The 24,804-nt window shown below is 49.9% G+C and overlaps 1 protein-coding gene across 2 annotated transcripts in view; it reads right to left on the bottom strand.

The window, feature by feature from the left end:
* Positions 1 to 24,804, bottom strand: part of RYR1 (ryanodine receptor 1) — a 125,076-nt gene that overhangs the window by 30,218 nt on the left and 70,054 nt on the right. Inside the window, exons 68-88 of one of the 2 annotated variants that reach the window (XM_065926037.1) lie at positions 23,564 to 23,651; positions 23,367 to 23,459; positions 21,415 to 21,585; positions 19,848 to 19,907; positions 19,459 to 19,596; positions 18,800 to 18,912; positions 18,524 to 18,620; positions 18,186 to 18,292; positions 16,069 to 16,120; positions 15,862 to 15,930; positions 14,201 to 14,300; positions 13,776 to 13,855; positions 13,614 to 13,690; positions 12,601 to 12,674; positions 11,952 to 11,969; positions 10,765 to 10,845; positions 6,657 to 6,745; positions 6,434 to 6,562; positions 6,245 to 6,349; positions 3,416 to 3,497; positions 875 to 1,062 (exon numbers count right to left, since the gene is read on the bottom strand). In XM_065926037.1, coding sequence (XP_065782109.1) covers positions 875 to 1,062; positions 3,416 to 3,497; positions 6,245 to 6,349; positions 6,434 to 6,562; positions 6,657 to 6,745; positions 10,765 to 10,845; positions 11,952 to 11,969; positions 12,601 to 12,674; positions 13,614 to 13,690; positions 13,776 to 13,855; positions 14,201 to 14,300; positions 15,862 to 15,930; positions 16,069 to 16,120; positions 18,186 to 18,292; positions 18,524 to 18,620; positions 18,800 to 18,912; positions 19,459 to 19,596; positions 19,848 to 19,907; positions 21,415 to 21,585; positions 23,367 to 23,459; positions 23,564 to 23,651 — 2,011 coding nt within the window. The remainder of the gene's footprint in view (positions 1 to 874; positions 1,063 to 3,415; positions 3,498 to 6,244; positions 6,350 to 6,433; positions 6,563 to 6,656; positions 6,746 to 10,764; positions 10,846 to 11,951; positions 11,970 to 12,600; positions 12,675 to 13,613; positions 13,691 to 13,775; positions 13,856 to 14,200; positions 14,301 to 15,861; positions 15,931 to 16,068; positions 16,121 to 18,185; positions 18,293 to 18,523; positions 18,621 to 18,799; positions 18,913 to 19,458; positions 19,597 to 19,847; positions 19,908 to 21,414; positions 21,586 to 23,366; positions 23,460 to 23,563; positions 23,652 to 24,804) is intronic. The other variant, XM_065926038.1, reaches the window with a different exon arrangement.

Here is a 24,804-nt window from a genome sequence, read left to right as displayed (position 1 = left end):
CTAACAGTCTCCTTATTTAGACCTGCAGTGGTCTTTAGTGACTGCCTCTCCAATTAGTCTATAAGCCCCATGAAGGCAGGGCTGTGTCTGTCTCAGCTGTTGCTCTGTCCATGGTCATGCTGCCAGCACAGGGCCCAACGCAGAGGAGAAACCCAATGGATGTTTATCAAATGAATAACCATCTCTACTTATAATAATGATAAAATTATGACTATTAATAATGATAATAGAAATACTGGTTCTTATCTGTATTAATGCATTTCATCTTTAAAACAACTCCAAGGAGGACTTCCCTGGTGGTTCAGTGGTTAAAATTCCCTGCTTCCGATGTAGCGGGGAAGGTTAGGGGGCTGAGAGCCCACATGCCGCTCAGGCAAAACAAAAACAAAAATCCAAGGGCTTCCCTGGTGGCTCAGTGGTAAAGAATCTGCCTGCTAATGCAGGACACACGGGTTCAATCCCTGGTCTGGGAAGACCCCACATGCCACAGAGCAACTAAGTCCGTGCACCACAACTACTGAACCTGTGCTCTAAAGCCGGGGAACCACAACTACTGAAGCCCACACACCCTAGAGCCTGTGCTCCACGAGAGAAGGCATCGCAATGAGAAGCCCACACACCTCAACTAAAGAGCAGCTCCTGCTCGCCTGGACTAGAGAAAAGCTGGCGCAGCAACGAAGACCCAGCACCGCTAAAAAATTTTCTTAAATAAATGAAATGTATTAAAAAAAAAACAAACCTCCAAGGATGGTTTTATTCCCATTTTACAGATAAAGAAATGGAGGTGTCCAGAGGAGTCTCCTGACCAAAGCAGGCAGCCAGGCAGGTGCACAAGTGGCCGTCCACCCCCACCCATCCACCTCCCAGTACCCACCTTCTGGAAGTCCTTCTTGGAGATGAGACCACGGGGATCAGTGACATAGTCCTGGAAGGCCTCAGAGCCCACGATGTCCTTGAGTTTCAGGAACATGTCAAAGAACTTGAGGATCATCTCCACGTTGGATGAGGATTCCACAAGCATGTCCACCATCTGCCGGGCAATCATGCCGTTCACCACGTTCCCTGCGGGCAGCCCCCGGTCAGTGTGACCCCAAAGCACCTCCTCTCTGGATCCCCATGTGGCCAGCCTCCCTCTTCAGCTCAGGAGCTGCCAGGATGCCCTGTGCTGGTGGAACTTCCCCGGCCAGCTCTGATGCCTCCCCCAAAGGGTCACTTCCTGCTCTGCAACAGCACCAGGTGTGAACCTGGCTGATCCTGTCTTCGTCCTCCTCCCTCCTATAGCTGGGGAGTCATCAATAAAGACAACAACGGCATCAGCTAACAGCAGGTCCCAGATGTCATGGCCACTGCTACACTGACGTGACCTCATCTTTGTAAGGAACATGTGTCCCTGTTCATTTGTACAGATGAGAAAAAAGACTCAGAGACAGTCCACACTCAGGGTTCCATGGCCAGTGAGGCATTGGGGTGGACTTGAATCCAGAGAGGCGAGACCTCAGAGCTCACAGACCTAAGTCTTTCCCAAGCCCATAGGGGCCAGGGAGGTCCATAGCAGACTGAGGTAGGCTGAAAGGCAGACCAGAGGGAGAGGAAGAGACTGGTAAACTGGGACACCACGCTCTCCCCCAAAGTAAACTGGCTCCAGCTTCTTTTTAAGCAGAATTTTACTTTTATTTATTTATTGGCCACACCACACGGCTTGCAGGATCCAAGACCAGGGATTGAACCCGGGCCATGCCTGTGAAACTGCCAAGTCCTAACCACTGGACTAACAGGAATTTCCCCAAACTGGCTCCAGTTTCCTTTTGAACCTTTCAATTTTCATATAATTTCAAATGTATTAATGCATGAAGTTTCCAAGAGTACAAGGGAACTTCATGTATTCCAGATTCACCAATGGTTTACATTTTGCCATGTTTGCTTTATAATATCTCTCTCTCTATTTTTTTCACTGAATCATTAAGGAGTAAGCTGCAGACATGAGGCATTTTACCCCAAACATTTCCACTATATGTTCTAAACGATGAGGACATTCTCTTATCTAATTGTAGCGCTGTCATCAACATCAGATTGAATGTTGATATGATTTTGTTATTTAATCCAATTCAGCTGACTTTTGCCATGTGAGAATGTAGACCCCGGTCACTGAGTCTTTCAATTTTTCAGAAACAAAATGTTTAAAGGGATTTCTGATTTTTGAATTTGATTTTTTCAATTTAAATTTATATTTATGATTTATTTATTTACTTCTGCTGCACCATGCACCGCATGTGGGACCCTAGTTCCCTGCCCAGGGATCGAACCTGTGCCCCCTGCGCTAGAAGCACAGAATCTTAACCACTGAACCACCAGGGAAGTCCCTAAACGTGGTTTTTAAAAGCTAATGACTAGTTACCAAAAATTTAAGACATTGTAGGAGGATTATTCATTGCCAGATGGTTTGTCACAGCAAAATGTTTTTTAAAAACCTTGAATGTGGAACTTCCCTGGTGGCACAGTGGGTGGGAGTCCGCCTGCCGGTGCAGGGGACACAGGTTTGATCCCTGGTCCTGGAGGACTCCACGTGCTGGGGAGCAAACAAGCCCGTGCATCACAACTACTGAGCCTGCACTCTAGAGTCTGGGAGCCTCAACTACTGAGCCCGTGTGCACCAATCACTGACCCACACACACCAGAGCCGCACAGCACAATTACTGAGCCCACGAGCCGCAACTACTGAAGCCCGTGTGCCTAGAGCCTCTGCTCCGCAACAAGAGAAGTCACCACAATGAGAAGCCCATGCACTGCAATGAAGAGTAGCCCCTGCTCGCTGCAATTAGAGAAAGCTGTGTGCAGCAGTGAAGACTCAGTGCAACCAAAAATAAATTAATAAATAAACACACATTAAAAAAAACAACCGAACCCTGAATGTCCATTGATAGGCTTGTGGTTAAATGAATCACTGTATCACAACACAACTGGTAGTATGCAGCCATATAAAAGAATGAGGATGCCGTTATGAACCTCTAGAGAAAAAGTCTTTGTCTACAGGTTAAATTATTTTATTAATTAGTAATAAATTATGGTCGTTTTAAGTCACTACATTTTAGGAATATTTGTTAGGCAGCAAGAACTAACTGACACATTCAGCAAATAAATAATGATTCAGGGCAGACATTTTAAAAAGTGTCCTGGCCACCCACCTGATTAAGATTTCTCTGGGGAATCAATAAATTATCATATGTACATAGGACCTGGCACATAATAAGTTGCTTAATAAGTGTTTGGAGAGCTTATTCCAGCGGCTTAAATGCATTGACCCTGACATGATGTCAGATGGGGTTGAAGCTTAGGCTCTCCTGGGTCTCAGAGGGCCATTCTTGAGCTTGTCTGCACCTTGGTACCCTGCACTTACCCCCAGCCACTGGGCATTTACCTTCTAGTAATGACAGCAACATCACCACCATGTCCTTCTGCAGATCCAGCAGCTCCTTCAACAGCTCGATCTGGCTTGAGTCCTAGGGACCCCACATCCCAGCTATGTGAGGGTTCTTTTTGGCAGAGATGCTTCCCCCACCTCCAGCTGCTTCCATCCACCCGGCAGGGCCTAAGACCACTTTTCTTCCCCCATCTTACCTCCGAGGGGACCCGAGTCCAGACATGTTCCTCGGAAGCAGGGCAAAGGGCAGAGAGACAAGATTGTGGGGGTGGGGTCGACACTTTGGGGGGATGTGTAGTGGCAAGGGCTGGTTGACAAGAAGGGTTGGGAGGAGTATGGGGCTGAGAGCAGAAGCTTGGGACCAAGACAGACAGAGACGGACAGGAGCAAATACTGGGGACACGGACACAGACCGGGGAAGGGATGAGCGTTCAGCCCTGCACCTGGCCTCTGGGGGGAGGTTGACCCATGTTTGTTGAATCAATGTGTGATGAAAAAAGTGAGACTCTGGGTTCAGGAAGAAAGCTGCAGGACACAGCTACGGGCTCTCTGGTAAGCCTTTTGGGAAGAATGTGGGGACACTTTGCTTCTCCTGTCATAGCGTCTCATGGAGGGCCCACAGAAGTCTCCAACATGATCGAAGTTCTGCCTCATGGTCCCTATTTGTATGAGGCTGAACTACATAAAATTGGCAATATTCAGGCATGTCTCACCAACAAAGTGGTAATTTCATATGGTTCTACCTAATAAAATGGAAGAAGGGTAAGGGTACCAGGTAAATGGGATGTAAGGCTCCTCCTTGTTAGTTGTAAGGCTTGATGTAAGGTCACTTTATGCTAGTTCTTGAGTTGCTAATTCTAATTCTAAAGGGCGTGCATGCGTGCTAAATTGCTTAAGTTCTGTCTGACTCTGTGCAACCCTTTGGACTGTAGCCGCCAGGCTCCTCTGTCCATGGGATTCTCCAGGCAAGAATACTGGAGTGGGTTGCCATTTCCTTCTCCAGGCGATCTTGCTGACCCAGGGATCAAACCCACATCTCTTATGTCTACTTTCATTGGCAGGCGGGTTCTTTACCACTAGTGCCACCTGGGGAAAAGCCCTCTAATCTTAACACTTTCCCATGATTCCAAAGCTCTGCATTCTGACTCAAAGATTCCAACATTCCAGGATCTCAGATCCTGGTGAGTGTCTGTGGTGTGTGCCTGCCCAAGGCACAGCTACTTAATTGATTCAACAATCCTGCTCTCAGAGAATATAGGACTAAACCCACCTTTCTGGCCAATCAGAGCTTTCTTTTCCCTGACCAGGGTGATTGGTTCAGGAATGGGCATGTGACCCTATAGTCCAGTAAGAGAGCATGACAAGTCTTCTTGGAGCTAAAGAGGGGTTCTTTTCTCTCTGAAGCTGTTAAAGCGGCTCACGGAAGCCCGGGACACCATTCTTTCCAGCCACTGGGAAGTGCCTGCTTGATAATGAAGCCAGAGAGGAGACAGACATTTCTACTAACAGCATTCTGTGAAGTAGCTCAGTGGTGTCTGACTCTTTGCGACCCCATGAACTGTAGCCTACCAGGATCCTCAGTCCATGGGATTTTCCAGGCAAGAATACTGGAGTGGGTTGCCATTTGCTTCACCAGAGGATCTTCCCAACCCAGGGATTGAACCCAGGTCTCCCGTATTGTAGGCAGACGCTTTACCGTCTGAGCTAGACCCGATCTGTGATGTGAGCTGATAATTTTTTTTTTTTTTGTAAGCCACCACTTTGCATTGGATTTCTAACTTTTGCAATTTAACTTAGGCTATGGCTAATGAATTAATTCTGTAAGATTTGGAAATCTCCACAAAGATACCAGTATTCTCTAGAATTTTAAGATTACAACAGCTTGACTTCAACTCACTCACACCGAGAAACTGCGTAGTTAAATTCAACTCCTTTCAAAAAGTCAGATGATACCAGACAGGGTTTCTGCCAGCCCCTGTGGCGCCTTTGAGTAAATTAGAAAAAAGCGTCCCTTCCTCAAGACTCTTCCTGTTGGGAAATTATACAGAATATTGCCACCTGCTGGAAAACTACTGGAATATAAACACATCGATGTATTTACGTAGGATATCTATGTTCTGGATGGTGCCCTTTCAGATGCTGAGCCCTCCTGCAGCGCATTTGGCAGCCTTGAAATATGTTTACCAGAGAGAAGTAGACCAAACGGACAAGGTGTTTGTGAGACGTTGACAAGACTGCAAAGGGGTGGGGGTGGGGAGGCAAAGGGTGCACGAAGATGCTAGAGATGCGGCTCGACAGGGACCTTACATCATGGATGCCCTGGATAGGAGTCATCTGCCGCAAGCAGAATAAAAAAGCAAAACACTCCTTCAGCCTCAGCCCCAGATCTAGAAGCCAACCCTTTTCCTATCCCCAGCAGTCAAATTCGCACCCCAGGTTTCCCGGCGGGTTCCAGACTGGCTGCATCTTTCTTCTGGACCGGCTTTCTGCATGACCCCGCCTCCTCCCCTCCACCTTCTATCGGCTGATTATCCATCCGATTGGTGTGAACACCAACCAACCATAGAGGAGTTCTGGGCCAGAGGGGGCGGGACCCAAACGCAGACCAATGAAACTATAGATGGATAACCAGCCGATTGGTGGTGGAGGGAAGGAGGCGGGGTCATGCAGGAAGCCAATCCAGAATGAAGACTGGACTCGCCCGGGACTCGTCGGGAACCTGCTGGGAACCCTGGGGTGGGAAACTGACTGAGGGAGCAAAAGTTGTAAACGTGCCAGTTAGGGGATGTCCGGAGGCAGTAGGATGAAGAACTGAGGGGCCCGAACCTGAGCGAGCTTCATCATCATGTGGGCAAACACGTGCAGGAATCCCACCACGGCGTCCCAGAGACGGCTGTGCGCTAGACTCTGCTGGTTCCCGGTGCAGGGGCCCTGGGGGGCAAAGGTTCTACGTGAGTACCAGGTAGGGCGAGTGATGCAAGATTGCCCCGCCTCGCCCCAGAGAGCGAACCCTACCTGGATGTACTCGGTGAGGCTGTTGAACACCTGTTTAGCCACCGACATTGCCTTGGAAAAGTTCCTCTTGCCTTGCTCCTCAATGACATCCTTGCCGGAGTAGTACCAGTAGAAGTCGCTGATGGACTCCTGGCGGATAGACGCAGTGTGAGCAGCTGCTGGGGCCAGCTATGGCCCAACAGTCCCCGGCCCAGGTCACACCTGGACGGCCTCACAGCCTCACCTGCAGCCGCAGGAGGTAGTCCACAGTACAGATGATGATGTTAATAGTGGTTGTATTCCCTGTCTGTGTCCGTAGGTAATTTTGGAAATCTAGGGAGATGAAAAGCATTCATTCATTGAGCTCGAGGAGATGGACACGTGCTAGAGGAGATGGACAGTGGGTCCTTTATTCATTTATGCAATAAATATTTATTGAGTTCCTGTTGTATGTCAGAAGGCATATAATCATTCATTTCTTTAATAACTCTTTATCAGTAACTACTATGTGTTAGAGAAAGATGGAGGATCATTTATCCATTTTGTGTAATCAATATTTATTGTGGGCCTACTATGTGCCAGATGTAGTGGAAGATCAATCATTTATTCATTTCCCCCCCAAAATATTTACTGAGTATCTATAATACAGCAGGGGGAAATGGAGATTCAACCTTTAGTCATTCACAAGTTTTTTTTACTGAATGCCTACTATGTGCTGGAGAGATGGAAGATTGGTTATTCATTCATTTCTCAAAAAAATTTATTGCACACCTACTGAGAACCAGAGGAGATAAACATCTGTCATTTACTTGTTCATTTAGTCAATATCTATTTATTGAGCACATATTATATGCTAATGATAGATGAAGATTAGTCACTTATATTTTAGTACTATAAATTTACTGAGCATTTACTCTGTGCCAGGCACTGTTCAGGACTTCCCAGGTGGCGCTGGTGGTAAAGAACCCATTTGCAATGCAGGAAACACAGGAGACTCAAGTTTGATTCCTGGGTTGGGAAGATCCCCTGGAGGAGGGCAGGGCAGCCTACTCCAGTATCCTTGCCTGGAGAATCCCCTGGACAGAGGAGCCTGGCAGGTTACAGTCCATAGGGTTGCAAAGAGTTGGGCATGATAGGAGTGACTTAGTGCATATACAGGCCCTGTTCAAGGCCCTGGGGATACAGGAGTAAAAGAAAACAAAGTCTCTGCCCTTGTGAAGTTTCTATTGTCATGGAGTAATTTTTCAGTCTTTTCTAACTGCAACCCACAGTAGGAAATACAGTACACATTTATATTGAGGCCCAGGAGGGGTGTCTAATCTGACATTACATCCACATACACCTGAACCAGTAGTTTCACATACCCTTACTATGTGCCACGTGTGCATGCATGCTGTCACTTCAGTCATGTCTGATTCCTTGTGACCCATGGACTGTAGCCCACCAGGCTCCCCTGTCCATGGGATTCTCCAGGCAAGAATAGTGGAGTGGGTTGCCGTGCCCTCCTTCAGGGGATCTTCCCAACCCAGGGATCAAACTTGAGTCTCCTGTGTTTCCTGCATTGCAAATGGGTTTTTTACCACTAGCACCACCTTGGAACCCCAGTATGTGCCCTGCATTCTGCTATTTTGTCTCCTGTACTAGTTAACTAGAAAGAATTCTGATCTCAATGCACTAAATGTATATTCTTAACCTCCCAACCTTGATTGCCTATTAGAGCCACCTGGAGAATTTTAAAACTCCCAATGCTCATACCTTATCCCAGACCAATTAAATTAGAATATCTGGGGTGAAAACTGGGCATTAGTGTCTTGCAAAGCTCCCCAGGCATACCAATGTGCAATTAGAAATGAGAACCTCGGCGATAAACTTGATTCACGACCATCTAGTGAGTGGGTTCCCACTATTTGAAAAACATTCTACGGCAGAAAGCTTATAATTTGAGCTGAGCGATGGCTACTTGGGGGCTTATTAAACCATCCTCCCTTCTTCAGTGTGTGGTTGAGAGGTTCTGGAATAATAATTATGATGATCAGGGCTGTGATGGAGGAAGCTCAGGGGGTTGGAGGAACTTAGAGGAGCTGCCTGACCCAGACTGGGTGGTCAGGGAGGGCTTCGTGGAGAAGAGGACCTCTGAGCTATGACCTGAAAGATGAGTAGGAATTGGCTGCTCAAATTCCTCACTGTGTGACCTCTCCGTGCGGCAGACTGTGCCTTGGTTTTCCCATATGTAACGTGGTAGTCACAATAGACCTACTTTATCGAGCTGTCCTGAGATTTTAATATGTCAGTATATATCATGAATATATATATCATGTTCTACACTGCTCTGTTCTAAATTTAGAACAGGTATGTAAGTGCTCAATAAACAACAGCTTGTGGAATCTTAGTTCCCAGACCAGGGATGGAACCTGCACCCCCTGCATTGGAAGGATGGAGTCTTAACCACTGAATCACCAGCGAAGTCCCAACAACAGCGGTTCGTAAAGGGCCTTAAAGAGAGTGCTGAGGTTAAGAGTTGTGCTTTGGAGCAGTGGTTCTCAAAGCACCAGTCCAGACTGGCAGAGTCAGCATCTCCCAGAAACCTGTTAGAAATGCAAATTCCTGGGCTCCTTCCCAGAACTACTAAATCAAAAAACTTGGGATGGGGTCCAAAAGTCTATTTTAACAAGGCCTCCAGGTGATTCCTAGGCACACTTGAGTCTGAGAACAACTTCTATAGACCCATTTGCCAAATGGCCAGTTCATCAGATTATGAAGGCAATGAACGCAAACTTCAGTTAAACCCTTTTGATGTTATAGTAATGTGTTACCCAGGATGGCTTCAACAGCCCCTTGGAATTTTTTTCTCCTGAAGTTTTGCTTCTACCTGACTTCCCTCTAAACACTTCACAATCACTATTTCAGTCTGAATGTCCTTTTGCCTGGTTTCATGTGATAGACGAAAAGTATACTCAGACATTCAAGATTTTATAAGCAAATTGATAGGCTTTCCCAGCAACCTGTTTTCTAATTCCTTTCTCTGTGTTCATTTAAATCAGACCATAAGCCTAAATGGTTAGCTACAACTCCCTGGCTTTTGTCTGCTCTGAATGGCACTGAACACTCAAGACATGCAAAGCCTTTAGAGGCTTTAGATTTGAAAGATATTTCAAATATTTATTCGACTAGACTGATTTATGAATCCACAAATTTGGGCAGAAGGCTGGACTGCAGATTTGGTGGGAGAAAGAAATTTCCCCAAAAGAACATACTTATTTCCAAAAAGTCACAGACCCAGGGACGAAAATTCATTTTAAATCCCAAAGACTGATTCCACCCTCATTAAAGAAAGAAAACCTTAGTAACCTCGCACTAAGGTATGTAATAGCACTTGGAGGAAAACTAGCTGTGGACAAAAGAGCATATGATAATGTAAAACAATGGATCATGCTTTATCTTTTGTTGAAAAGAAAAGAGTGAAAATTAAAGATGTTTACCAGTTACCTTAAGGAATACTAGCCAAGTGGGGTGCAGGTTCTGTGGAAGTTAGGTTTAGAATCACTCCCATTCTTGTCATGAAGGTTAATTTCTGGGCAGTCTGTGGTTTCTTATCACCTGCTAAGTGTTGTAACCACAGCCTCGAGACTGTACACGTTGGTCATAGGAAACTGCATTGGGTGGGATGTTTGCTGTTCAGAATTTCAACTGTTCCTTTAACGTTGTACACTGTGTACCACGTGAGGTGTCACTTTCTCACCAGTGATGTATTTCATTAACTTGCTGTGTCATCCTTCAACTGGTTCTATTGTCTGAACCAGAACAAAAGTTGTGGAAACTCAAACTTGTTTAAGTTAGGCAAGAGAATGCGGGACTTCCTCCTGGCAAAGTATTTTATAAGCAAAATTAATAGGTGGTTCTAAGAGATTCATTTAGAAATGCCAGGCAATTTTTCCCTTTGCAGACCCAGAGTAAAGGAAATCCACTGCATTTATTGAACTTTGGCAGCTGCGGCAAAATGCCTGTGGGAAAATGGCATGTGGCGAACTGCTCATGTGTGAAAATTGATTTTTGGCCAAATTGGGTTTTGGCAGATTGCTTTGGGGGAATTGGACTGGGTTAGAGGAGGTGAAAGTGAAACAAAGCCGCTGTATTCCTGAAATTCAAGGGAGATTTAGGAAGGTGGGCAGACAGGGCTTCACACTGGCTGAAAGTAAAGAATGAAGGACTATGGAGTCGAGGACACGGCCTGGAAGGGTGGTGAGGTCATCACTGATCAGGGGAGAATGGGGCTGGGGGTTAATTCAGGCAACCCTTCCAGACCCACCCCAGACCTTGGCCGCCTCTCCATCTCACCCTCCTCTCCTCCTCACCATTATTGTGACCCTCGCAGAGCAGCTGCAGGAATCGGAACAGGTCCTGGGTGAATTCATCATCTGCCATGACCTTCTCTCCTGGGTGGAAGGGTTGGGGGGGGCATGGTGCAGAAGAAGTCAGATGCGCAAGGCCACCAGAAAGTGTGTACATGGCCCATGCACACTGCACACACATGCACAGGGCGCGGGTGTGCAGGGAGCAGCAGCCACCATTTTAAAGACACTATGAGGGCCATGGGAATCCATGACGCCAGCGGTCCCAACCTCAGAGTCCAGGACATCAGCAGGAGGAGACTGAGGGGGCCTGAGTCATGAAGCTGCGGCCTCAAGTGTCTTTCTACAGTATCAGTGTCTCCTTGATGTCACCACTTGTGTGACATCTAAGAGTGTCTGTCGACCTAGAAGAGGCTTGGGCTGCTGATACCTCCCTCAGCCCCCCTCCAGGACCGCGGGGCAGGAGGCGCGGTTAATGGGTTATGGGGTTTGAGAGTCACTTTCACGCAAAGGCTCTGTGCAGGAGAGAAATGAGCGGGAGATGCGGCCGAAAGCCAGTTGGCTCAGATGTCTTAGAAACAGCCAATCCAGGAGAAGCAGAGGGGGAGGTGTGTAAACATGGACCAATCAGAATGGGCACCTGAAAGGAGCCAATCACTGTGGACTATAGGGGCGGGACGAGCGAGGGGAAGGCTAGATAGTGAATGTTCGGGCCAATCAGAGCAGGCGCAGAGGAGGCACGCACACCAATCAGAGTGGATGCTTGGGGGCAACCAATCCAGTTGGTGGATGGGAACAGCAGACTCGATCAATCTGGGGTCGTGGGCGCAGAGAGCCGGGTATGTGGGAGTGGGGTTCACCCCACCTCGGGACTGTGAATCTGGGTCTGGAAGTCCAACAACATCCAGCTGGAAAAGAATCTTTGCCATCTTCTCTTGCTTCTATTTTATACATGGGGAAACAAGCTTACATAAAGTAAGCGATTTAGTCATAGTCCCATGTATTGTTAGTGGCTAATCTGGGACCCAACTCTTGGTCTCTGGAGCCCTGATCTCAAGATTTTCTGGCCTGCATGGTACCTCCCTCCCCTGGATGTCCCAGATCCTCAGCCACCAGGGTGGAGGGGGGCGGTTGGGGGTTAGAAGGGCGGGGTGGCAGCAGCATAGCAAGGAATGGGCTCCGGGAATTACCGTTCTGGCGGTTGATGACTGAGGCAGCCACAGGATGGGAGGAAGAAGCAGAAGAAAAAGAAGGAGAAAGAAAGACAGAAGGAGACAGAGAGACAGGAAAAAAAAACACACAGTGATATGGTCAGGATTGAAGACGTAGAGAGAGAAACAACCCATAGAGAGAAAGAGCAGGAAGGAGCAAGGAGGTAAAGAAGAGAACAAGAAGAGGGTGAAAGCAGAATGGAAGAAAGAAGAGGGGAGAGAAAGAGAGATGGACAGGTGGAGATGGAGAGGCGGGAGGCAAGGATCAGGGCAGAAAGGTTAGACACGTCACAACACAGCAAAGAGGAGACTCAATTAACTCGGATTAGGGACATTAATGAGAGAACAGCAACCCGGGCTGGAGACTTGGGGCATGTGGAGGGTGGGGTCCATGTGGGCATGGGTGAGAGAACACAGGACACACCCAGGGGTGGGACAATGGGGAGGGAGGCTCTGGAGGAATGGGAGCGGGGCAGGACTGGGACCACTGCAGGAGGGGGAACCTGAGGATGCTCTTGGGGAGGGAGGGTGTTTTGGGAGGAAGGAAGCTCTGGGCAATGTTGAGGGAGGGGGTAGATCCTAAAGGAAGGGGATGCCCCAGGGAGAGGGAAGCCCAAAAGGGCCTCACCAGTTCCATCCTCATTCACCATGCCCAGCCCCTCTGCCTTGTTCTGTCTCTCGAAGGCATTGAGATCCAGGACACTGAGGGAAAGAAAGACAGTGAAGATGCGCTGAGGTCTCTGCCCTCCTTTATTCCAGAGCCCGCCAGCCCTCCCCATGATGGGGGGAGGTGGTAGAGAGAGTAAGCTGAAACCGAGAGGAAGCAGAAACTAAGAGTTGATAGAAGCTATGCAGTAGCGGCTGTGGGGTAAGGTGGGGCGAGGATGAAATATATAAAAGCTGAAATCAGAAGGAAACAGAAACCATCAATTAGCAAAAGCTTCAGAGAGGCAGCGAAAGGCAGTCAACCACAAGAGGAGAGCGAAAGCAGACAGCAGTGGAGCCACAGGAACAGGGGTCATCAGAAAGAGCCCCAAGTCCCTGCTGCCCGAGTGCCCCTTGAAGTCTCAACTACCTTCCAGCTATCTGGATCCTTAACATAACTCATTTTTAAAATCTGCGGCATTTTGCCTCCTTTATTGTACCATGTGACTCCTTATAATAAACTCCCTGTTAGCTGAGCTGGCCTGAGTGGGTCTCTGTTCCTGGAACCAAGAGAACAGAACTAGAACTGGAGGTGGTACCAGGACTGGGGACTCAGCTTAATGAAAAATGTGCACTAGGGGGGGCTTCCCTGGTGGCTCAGTGGGGGTGATCCAGTAGTTAATAATCTGCCTGTCAATGCAGGAGACACAGGTTGGATTCCTGATCCAGGAAGGTCCCACATGCCTTGGGACAACTAAGTCTGTGTGCCACAACTATTGAACCCACGTGCTCCAACTACTGGAGCCCACAAGTCCTAGAGCCCCGTGCTCTGCAACATGAGAAGCCACCACAGTAAGACGCCTGCGCATCACCACTAGAGAGTAGCCCCTGCTTGTCCCAACTAGAGAAACGCTTGTGCAGCAACAAAGGTCCAGCACAGCCAAAGATAAAGAGACACAACTATTTTTTTTAAATAAGATGTGCCCTAGAGCCCACCTGCAGGTTTGCATCAGTGCCTGGATACTCTGGAAGAAGCCAACTTCCTTCTTGTCCTTCAGGTAATCCAGCATTTTCTGCAGAAGGGTGGGAGGAGTGGGGGAGTCACACAGGAACCTCCCAACCCTCTTAGCCCTCCTCCCAAGTCCCTTCACTCGTTACCTGCTGCACGTCAGCATTGCCTCCATTTAGGATGGAGATGCCCAGCTTCAGGGTGGAGGACACCATGGCGCCCGTCTCTCCTGGGGGGAACGGATTGCAGGGGGGCGCGGCGGGGGGCAAACAGTGGTCCACTCAGTTTGGAATCAGTGTTCTCCGCCCACCAGAAAACAGCCACCCGGGGGGAAATGTCAGAGAACTGGGCAGAGGAGTATGCAAGGGTGTGTGTGCAAGGTTGATCAGAGAAGTGTGCAAGGGTGTGTGGGCAGGGTGATCAGGATTGAAGGAATTAACGAGAAATTGCAAAGCAAGAGGGCAAACCACATGCAGGAGGGGTGGGAGGGTGTGCCTGCTGGGTCCAGAGGGGCTGGGCAGGCTGGGGACAGGACAGGTGTACTCGGGGGGAGCCAGATGCACATGGAGGGCACCTTTGCAGGCGCTGATCATCTGCAGCACCATCTCCGCGGCCCCCCGGGTGTGCAGCCGCGCCTGCTGGTACAGGAGACGCTGCTTCTCCATCTCTTTCTCCTGCAGCAGAGCCCAGCCCACATTGCTGAGTGAATCCAGGCCCACCAGCCCAGCCTTTCCCCCTCACAGCCTTGCCCTCACCCTTGCTCTTCCTGATCCAGCCACATCCCCTGGCTCATTCCTTCAACTGTAAACTCCTTCTGTCCCCTGGGATTTAGATCTGTGATTTGTCTCCTGCACCAAGCACAGGGCTGGGCCTGGAGTGGTTGTAACGTGGCCCCACACACCTTCAAGGAGTCAATGGATAAAATCCCAGGGATCTGTGAACACGGATGGTGGGGGAAGGTCTATGTTTATGTTTCCCAGCCTCTGACTGAAATGTAGCATTTCCTTCCATTATAGATGAGGTCATAAATCATGGCAATGTTAGCAGAATCTGTGGTTGTGTCAACCATCAGAATCACAGATGTTTGCATACCACATTATTTTTGAAGACATCTTAAAATGTCACTTACATTCATCACCACTTATCAATTACAGTAGTTACTGGATCCACTGTTAGTTCTTGTTATTTGGTAGATTAATAAAGAGGTACAGATATTACTGTATCACAAAATTTTAAAATAATATTTTAGTAACTATTTTAATATGCTTATTTCTTCTGCTATGAATTCATCTTGTACATTGAGATACATTATTCTGAGGGACTTCGCTGGTGGTCCAGTGGTTAAGAATCCTTGCAATGCAGGGGCCGTGGGTTCAGTCCCTGGTCAGGGAACCAAGATCCCACATGCTGTGCAGCAACTAAGCACATAGGCCACAACTGAGCCTGAGCCACAAGTAGAGAGCCTGGATGTCGCAACTACAGAGGCCCATGTGCTCTGGGGCCCAAGTGCTTCAACTACTGAGCCACAACTAGAAAGTCCATGCATTGCAATAAAAGACCCCACATGACCTGACAAAGATCCCTTGAGCCACAACTAACACACAAGGCAGCCAAATAAATATTTTCTAAACATAAACACATGATCATAAGAAAAGATTCGCTAGATGCCCAAGGGGACCCTGAAACAAAAAAGACTGAGAAACTCGGGGAAATGCTTGCTGATCACTTTAATGAATGAAAGGATGGGCTCATTGCATTTACTACTTTCTCACTGTCTGGCCTTTGCTTATGCTGTGCCCCTATCTGGAACACTTTCCTCTTTTTCTTCAACTGGCACATTTCTTTTATCCTTCTCTGCAGACATCCCTTCGAGAAGCCCTCCCTGAAGTCCTTCCCCCCCCCAGGCTGGATCAGGTGTCTCACCAGGGTCCCCATGACCCCCTGAACTTCCCTGGCTTCCCTCACCCTGACCCCACTGCTTGTGCCTCCTTCTTCCTGCTGGGACCATTTTGCCTAGCTCCCCTCATCACCACCATGGATACTCGATGCTGTTATTGTCTGCCTGATGTAGCTGTCTCCCCAGTGGACTGGTTTGGTCACGGCTATGTACCCAACATCACCCAGCCCAGGGCTGGGCCCACAGCATTGCTCTGTGAACACACGCTTGAATGAATGGGGGATGATGGAGTCAGGGTCCCCCACCCCTTTCTTCCGGGACTACTTGATCCCACCTACCTCGAAGGAAACCTCAACCTCCTCTTCTTCAGCTTCGCCATTCTCCCCTCCCTCCTCCAGGTGGCAGCTCTGGGGATGGGGCAACAGTTAGAGATGATGGTGAACAGAAAAGATACCCCAGTCCAGTCCCAGCCCTTTCAGTGGGCAGGCATTGCAGCTGGAGGGGGAAGGGAAGGGAACCTGCCCTAGATGGGGGCAGGGCCTCACCTTAGCCATGATATCAGCATACGCTATATACAAGTAATCTTCATCCAGTTTGCTGAGGAAGTAAGTGGGGAGACAGTCAGGACCCAGTATGGAGGAATGCCATCTTAAAAGCGCCTCCAGATTTCCTTTGGAAAGTCAGTACCCCCCATGCTCAGGCTGTGTGGTGCCAACGGGGTAGGCTCTCCATCGCCAGACTGGGCATGTGATCAAGGCTGAGCCAATTGGTACCTTCTATCTGCTTGACTACAATAATAAGTAAGAGATGGTCGTGTGATCCATGCTGGTCCAGTGGAATTCATTCTGGGAGTTTTGCTGAAGCTATTGATAGAAGTGCTCCTTTTCCACTGGGATTGTTGTGATGGTGTGATGGAACCCTGGAGCTTCTGGGGCTATTTTGCCACCTGACAACTGGTTGGCTCACCTGACAACTATGATCAACGACTTCCTTGAGTCTCCTCTATAATAATACTAATGATAGCAGAAATAATGGCCAATACCCATTGAGTTTACTCTAGGTTGGTCTCTATTCTAAGTGTTTGTATATAATAACATTAATTCTCATAGTAATCCAACTAAGTAGATATAGAGTTGACCCTTGAAAAATATAGGTTTGAACTGCATGAGTCCACTTAAATGTGGGGTCTTTTCCCCTCAATAAATACTACTACAGTACTACATGATCTGTGGTTGTTTGAATCCATGGATTGAGAACCATGGATATGGAGGGCCAACTATAAGGTTACACATGAATTTTTATATGAGTGAATGGTTAGTTCCCCTTTGTTGTTTTTCAGCCACTAAGTTGTGTCCGATTCTTAAGAGATCCCATGGACTGCAGCACACCAGGCTTCCCTGTCCTTCACTATCTCCTGGAGTTTGCTCAAATTCACGTCCATTGAGTTGGTGACACTACCTAGCCATCTCATCCTTTGCTGCCCCCTTCTCCTTTTGTCTTCAATCTTTCCCATGTTGTGGTCTTTTCCAATGAGTCGGCTCTTCACATCAAGTGGTCAGAGTATTGGAGCTTCAGCTTCAGCATCAGTGCCCCTAACCCCTGCATTATTCAAGGGTCAACTATGTGACTAGTCCCATTATACAGATGAGGATACTGAGGCACAAATAATTTTCTTGGCCAATGTCACAAAGTCTATACTGGAATTCAAACCTGAATAGTCTAACTCCAGAGTCACTGCTTTCCCAGAGAATAGAAAACAGAACACTTGACTTCTCAGTCTCCCTCACAGTTGTTGGTGGCCTGATGTCAGAATTCTAGCCAATGGGCCATGTGCATAAGCCCACCATGGAGAGCGTTCCTTGGCTAAAAAGATTTGGGTTTTCCTTAGAGGAAAGCCTTTCTCCTTCTTTCTGTCTGACATGTGGTGATGATGTCTGGAGGTTCAGCATCCATTTTGTAGCTATGAGGCAACAGCTTAGAATGACAGGGCAGAAATCCTGATTGAGCCTGGGTCTCTGTCAGTGTCACTATGCCACTGCCCAGCCCAGGACTCTCTATCTCCTGTCTTGGTGTTCCATGAGGAAAACAAATCTCTGTGCCTCCAGTTCCTCATCCACACACATGAAGCTGATAATAATATCTATCTCATAGTGTGAAGGTGAAGTGAGAGAATCTCAATGTCAAGTGTTTAACATGATGCCTGACACATAAAAAGCATTTGATAAATACTGCCTGTTGTTAAGAGCAGTGCCCTTATTACTGCTATTTATTCCCAAGACTGCCATTAGCCCATTTGAAGCTTTTGTCTGAATTAGAAGTGCCCTGCTCCTCACTGCCATCTGTTGGAAATGCATCACAATATACTGACCTCACCCCTATAATATAGTGTAATATACTGATTTTATGTGAACAAGACATTTTCTTCTAGAATAAGCCTAAATTGATATTGCCTGTGGTGTGAACCCTTCAGAAGAGATGCCCCTGTAAACTGCCCAGTCTGCACAGTGGTACAAGATGACTCTGCCTGTTCCAGTTAAATGACATTAAGGGATCAGCTGTGGGTATCCCCCCTTCCCAGGACACAGAGGTTCTCTCTTGAGGAGCAAGGACTGGGATGGGGAGAGGTAGTGGGTCCCTCTTGGAAACCCAGGAAGGGTCTCACCTCTTTTCAGTCAGGGCAGTGCGGCTGAAATGCAGGACCAGCTGGTGCAGGGGGTCTGGCTTCTTCTCCTCCACTTCTTCCTCCTCTTCCTCTTGCTCCCCAGCTTTCTGGATGGAGGAGTGGGGCTTTGAGTAGGGGCTTCGAGAGTCCCCACTTGTCTCCCATATAAACCCTGCTAGACTGTTTATTTTCTCTTCCCCCACATCTTGCACCCTCCCCTGGTTCTGCCCAAGCCAGGGGCCTCCATTCCCACACTGCTCTGTGTGAAGAGTGATCCCTGGAGGTGGGCCCCAGCCCTACCCATCTGCCCCCACACTCCCAGGCAGGCCCCAGCTCACTGAAAGGTCATCTATCATGCGGTCCTCAAAACTGTGGTCTTCTGTCAGGATCCACGCCGCCTTGTAGCTCTCCAGAAACATATTACAGGCCCGGTGCCTTCGCAGGGGAAGATGTGAGGCGTCAGCAAGATTTCCCCATGCACGTCCCTCGCACCGCCTCCCCTAACCATTCCGCAAGACCCCACTGGGTGCATACCCCATCCTCTCGCCGCCTCACCCACCCATTCTCCAAGGCGGCTTAGGCTCCCTTCCTCCATTGGAGGCGGGGTGTCTTACGTGGGCAGGTTGTACAGGGGGGTCATGCGGAAACAGGCGACGACTGCCCTCCGGCGCTGCTTCGACAAGAGCTTGTGCCACACGGCCTTCTTGGACTTGTAAGGGTGCTCGATCTGATGGCGGGATTATGTGTCATGGCTCCAGATTCTGCCCCTGGTCTGATTCCCACTTCCAGCCCCGAATGAAAATGTCCATCTGTGCCCAGGCCAAATTCAGGCCCGATTCACAGGGCCGAAGGAACACCCTGGCTCCGCCAATAGAGTCAAAGTTTTGACCTATTCTCGACTTACAGACCAATTAGTTCCCTCATAGGCCCCACCCATAGACCCAGGACCGCCCCCTTAGGCCCCGCCCTAAACTCAAGACCCGCCCAAGGTCCTGCCCACAGAGTCAAGGCGTCTCCACCGGGCCTGACTCTCAGACCCAAAGTTCTGCCCCGGCGCCTTCCCTAGGCCCGAGACTGCGCGCCGGGTCTGACTCCCATATCAAAGCTTCCATTCTAAGTCTCGTAAAATTAAGGCCCACCTTAATAAGACTCAAGACCCGCCCCTTGCCCCGCCCAGAGGCCCGCGGTTCACCCTCAGGCCCCGCCCACAGGCAAAAGCCCCGCCCCAGGCCCCGCCCAGAGACGAAGTTTTGACCACTCAGGCGTAAGACACCTGCTCCAAATGGTAGAGCACGGCGGACACTTCCTGGACTCTGCGCACGATTTTCTCCGGGTCGTCAGCGTCCTCCTCGCGGCCCGGGAGGCCCCGGTACAGGGCCATCTGCCAGCGCAGAGAAGGGGAGCCTTCGACCTGAGAGGAGGAAGATCGTCCGGCATGAGGCCTCTCCCCTGCCCGCTCGCTCCTCCCTCAGTCGGGCTTCTCGGCGGGCCCCGCCCCCGCCCCACGATTCAATGCCGTGATGATTCACTGAGGGACTGAGTACGAGTTAAGGTCCTTCTTTCGATGCCTGGCACAAAGGGCGGGCTCAAAAACTGGCTGGGGCTGTTGCTATTATCCTGACGCGCCCCTTTCAGTTGCAGATTGAGGAGGCAGAGGCGTACCTTTCCCTGAAGGTGAAGGTTGTTTTGCAGATATTCCCGGACCTCCTCATCTGTGTCTTTCTGGAGAGACAAACCAGGCTGGGTCACTCCGGAGGGCCCAGCATCCTCCTTGACCTACAACCCTCTCCCCTCTAACCCCACCACCCCAAGATCCAAGAGAGGATTCAAGAGAAATGAAAAGGATCCAGGGGTCAGGAGTGGTCAGAGAGGAGTCCAAGTGGCCATTGAAGGCACCTTGAAGAATCAGGATTAGAGGGGCCTCGTTGGGATATGAGAGGGGGTTGACATGAGGATATCCTCAAAGGTCAGAAAAGGGTCAGAGTGGGGCTGGGAGTAAGTGGGAAATGGACAGGGAGTTTTTGAAAATCAGAGGTATGTGAGGGGGATTATAAAAGAGACAGCAAGGTCATCAGAGGTCAAAGGGGTCAGGCAAATTACCCGTCACTGGGGGGGGGGGGGTTCACACAGATTAAAGGAGGGATCAGTAGGGTGGGGGTTCTTTAGTATCCCAGTAGAGGGGGTGCTCAAGAGCCAAGTTAAGGGGTCAGAAGAGCCCAGGAGGGCTCTTTGGGATTTCAGCAGGCCTCAACAGGTCTCAGAAGGAGCTTGAGGTCCTGAGGGAAGGAGGCTTTAGGGTTCTGGGAAAGGGAATGCTTGTGATATCAGAGGAGAGTCAGTGGTCTTCAGGGTTCTGGGGATTAGTAGATCCTCAGGGTGCTTAGCAGGGTCCTGGGGGAGGTTCTAAGGGTCTTGGGGCAGTATCCTGGGAGGACTTCTTGGGTCCCTGAGGCTGAAAAGGATCTGGGAGGGGGGAGTTCCCATATAGTGGATGAAAGGGGCCCCAGGAACCTCTTTTGGGTCCCAGAGGGCTTAGAGGGGTTCAGGAGCAAGGTCAATTGATTCCAAGCAGCTTTGAGACTTCAGAGGCTGGGGTCTCAGTCTCTCTCTGAGTCTAGGGAAGAAGTCATTAGGATCCTGGGGGCTACTTAGGGTCACAGGGTGCTCACTGAGCCCCTAAGAGTCTTTGGGGCTCAGTTGGGTGTTAACAGAGTCCAAGGGGAGAGATCCACAGGGTCCTGAGGAAAAGAGAGAGTGATCTGGAGAGCCCAGTGGGAGTCCAGAGGTTCAGAGGAGGGCCAGTGGGATCACGAGGGGTTCTGTGGGTCCCAAGGGGCTGGGGCAGGTCCTTGCAGAGGACTTGGAGGAGTCTCAAGGGAGCTCAAGGTGTCTCGGGTGGAATCCTCAGGACTCTAGCAAGTTTGGCAGAGGTGGGGTTGGTGTTCAGTGGGGTTCCTGAAGGTTCAATGTGGTCTTTGGGTCGGGGGGGGGGGTCTTAGTGGCCTTCCTGGGTTCCAGTGGTGTCCCAGTTAGGGTCCTGACAGCTTCCCAAGTGGGACCCTCAGCATCCCATGGGAAGGCTCAGGGCATCCTAGGGGGCCCAGTGAGTCCTCAGGGTCCTGGAGAAGGATTCAGGAGGGTCCTTAGGGAGGGCCCCTGGGGGATCCCAGGGGTTCAGCAGGGGAGCTGAGTGGGGTGCTGAGTTCCCGGAAAGGGGCTGAGCAGGCACCAGGGCATAGCGGGTCTTGGCCAGCGTGATGAGCTCCTGGTCGGTGGGGGCACACATGTTCAGGCCGATGGGCAGCATCTTCTTGAGCGTGGCCACGATCAGTGATGTCTGCACGGAGTACCGGTCCCCCCGGCGCTTCTTCTTGGTGCGTTCCTGGTCCGAGCCCCCCGACTGTGGAAACACCGGGCTCAGTGCCAGTTTGAGTCCCAGCCTGGCCTCTGCCCCAGCCCCACCCTGCCCCCACTGTCCACACTCCAGCCCCTCGCCTGAAGGTGAGGCAGACCCTTCCTGATCCCGGAGCCCACCTCAGTTTCCACCCCAGACCTTGCTGATCTTTCATTTCATACCCTGAGCCCTGACTCCAGAGTCTCACAGACCAAAGCTTCTATCCCAAATTCCCAGCTTCTATCCCAAATCCTTCCAGATTTCCCCCAATTCCAGGCTTCCACAACCTCTGGATTCTTCTCCCAGAGTCCCCTCAGAACTTTCACGAGGACACCCCTCCTGCCCCCAAAATACACCTACCACCCCCACCTCAGAGCCCCAGACAGAGTTTCCAAGAATGAAATGAAGATGGAGAACAGTGAAGAGTCCCAAGAGACAAGAGAAGTGGGAAGAAAGAGATTGAGAGAGAGACTGAGATGAACAAGGAGACAGGAAGACAGAAGATACAAGAGAGAAGGTCCAGAAAGATCTGGAAGCAGAAACACGGGGCACAGAGTCCCACAGCCGTGTTCTGGAGCCTTGGGTGCAGACCCACGGCCAGGGCCACCCTAGTCATGCCAATGAAAAGCCCCAGTGGCAAGCTTCAGCCAGAGCCACATCCACGCTGGCTCGTGATACGGAGCGTGACCCGTGTGCCAGCGCATGCGGCATCTCACTGGGTCCTCACAGAGCCCTGGGGCTCGGGGCCACCGACCAGATGCCTTCCAAGGCTCACAAGGGTAAGACACTTAACCAACATCACACAGCTAACTGCCAAGAATCAGGATTCTAACCCGAGTCGGTCTAATTCCCAAGTCCAGGCCTTAAACCCAACCATGCACGTGCCTTTCGCACCCGCATTCCCGTTCCCTGGAACCTCAGTCCAAGATGCTTTGAAGCTTTGGGGAAAGCTGAGAGGAGAGTTTAAAAAAAAAAAAAAACTACCAAAAGTTGAGGGCCGGAGGGAGCGGTTAGTGAGGGGAGGGGTGGAGCAAGAGAAAGAGGACGGGGCTGGAAGCCAAGGCTGAGAGGCAGGGCACAGGGGAAGGGTTTTCTGGAGGCAGAGCAGAGGCTGGGGTTGGGGGCGGGGGTTAGAGGGTATTAGCCAAGAGTCATGCAGAAGGTCCCAGACGTGGGGCTGACCTGTGCATCTCCCGTCTGCTGCATCAGGGTGCAGACACAGACAAGAAGTGTTACCCCAGTCCCTCCGAGAACCCCAGGGCCCCTCCAAGTCTGCCCTACCCCACTCCTCTGCCCCACCCTGACGTGTATCCCCCAGCTGGGGAGTTCCAGACCTTGCTGAGGGTGGTGGACTTGTCCTTTTGACCTTGCCCTTTAGAGGGCAGTTCAGGGAAGGCTAAGGGGAGAGGGAAGAAGGTGGGGATGTGGAATAAAGGAATAGGAGGAAAGAAGTGGGAGAGGTGAGAGGAGGAGATGGGGTGGAAGAGGGAGGTGGGGAGGATGGAGTAAGATGAGGTACTGGGTGATGGGGAGGAGAAACAGGAGGAGGGAGGAGATGGAGAAAGAAGAGGGAAATGGGGGAGGAAGAAAAAAACAGGAGGGAGGGGATGGAGCTGAGAAGGGGGAGATGGGGAGGAAGGAGGATGGGGAAGGGGCTGCTGTGAGGGCTTCAGGGAATGTGACCAGGAAGAGGAGGGCTGGCGGGGTGAGGAGGGGTCAGCTAGGAAGCCCGAGGCTGTTCCCCCTTCCCTCCCAGCTAAATCCTCCTCCCAGAGCAAAACACCCACCTTGGCCATTTTGCTCTTGTTGTCGGCTGTCAGAAACGACATGTTGTTGATCTCATTCTGGACCACAAAGTTCTGCTCCTCCCGCTTGAAGTTCTGGTGGGGGAGGTGGTGTTGGGGATCAGACAGGATGCAGGAGGGCCTCTTTGGGCAGCAGCTGCTCGGGTTCTAGAGAGGAGGGGTGGGTGGGGGGGACTCACGTGGGACTTGGACCAGTAGATGAAGATCTCGCCCACCATCCTGAACAGCTCCTCCGCGCTGGGGTTGGGTTCGGTCAGCCAGTGTGCCCTGGGCAGGCAGGGGAAGGGGCTGGTGAGGGATGAGGGCAGGGACCCCCAGGGGAGTGGGCAGCAGGAAGAGATCTCAGGGGAGGGCATCCAGAGACTCAAATGGGAGAGGGAGAGCTTTCTAGGGTAATCTGGCCATTCAGATGATTTAAAAATTATAAAATGACAATTCCTGAAAATTTTTTTCTGTCTCTAACCTTTTTACTGAAGCATAACATATATCTAGAGTGTCCAGTGAACACACTTGATTTGGGTAACCACCACTCAAGTCAAGAAATAGAACATTTCTAAGGACTTGCCTAGTGGTCCAGTGGCTAAGACTCCACTCTCCCAATGCAGAGGGCCTGGGTTCAATTCCTGGTCAGGGAACTATATCCCATATGCCACAACTAAAGATCCTGCATGTCACAGCTATGACCCAGCACACCCAAATAAATAATTTTTTTTTAAAAGAACATTTCCAATCCCCAGAAGTACCCTTGTACCCCCATCCTCTTCTTGAAAGATATCCTTATCCTGGCTTCTAAACCATGAATTATCTTTGTCTGTTCTTGAACATTACATAAAAAGATGATATGACATGTACTCTATTGAAAATTTTCTGGTTTCTTTCATTCAGCCTGATGTTTGTGAGATTCATTCATGATACAACAATCTGTTCAATTTCATTGCCACGCAGTATTTCGCTTTACTTGTCCAAACTTTTCAACCCAGCACTCCTACTCCTAGGAAGCTACCCTACAGCAGTACCCATTCATGTGCACAAAGATGAGTGTGCAAGGATATATATAGCATGCATACTACTATGTGATTCTGCTCCTAGGACAGACATAGCTAATCAATCCATGGACCCTTTCTTACAAAGCCCTGGTACAACCTTAAAATCTTTTCCAACCAAGATGGAACTTAGAGTTAAAACTTGTTCAAGCCCTGGATCTGGCTGCACCTAAGACTTCATAATACTTTAAATGGTGCCTCTGATTTCAGGGAGATGTTTTAGCAATTGATTGACATCTGAGCTTGCCCCTTACAAAGACTCATGTTTCTGGGGCAAATTAGGCTGGCGAGGTCTGGATGGAGACCAGTGATGGAGGAAGTTCTGTCTGTTGGACTCCACTATACAAATCGGGCATCCTCTCCACCCAAGCGGGGAG

This window comes from Muntiacus reevesi, chromosome 2 (assembly GCF_963930625.1).
Source record: "Muntiacus reevesi chromosome 2, mMunRee1.1, whole genome shotgun sequence".
NCBI classification, from domain to species: Eukaryota; Metazoa; Chordata; class Mammalia; order Artiodactyla; family Cervidae; genus Muntiacus; species Muntiacus reevesi.
This window is presented reverse-complemented; position numbering and strand designations above follow the sequence as displayed.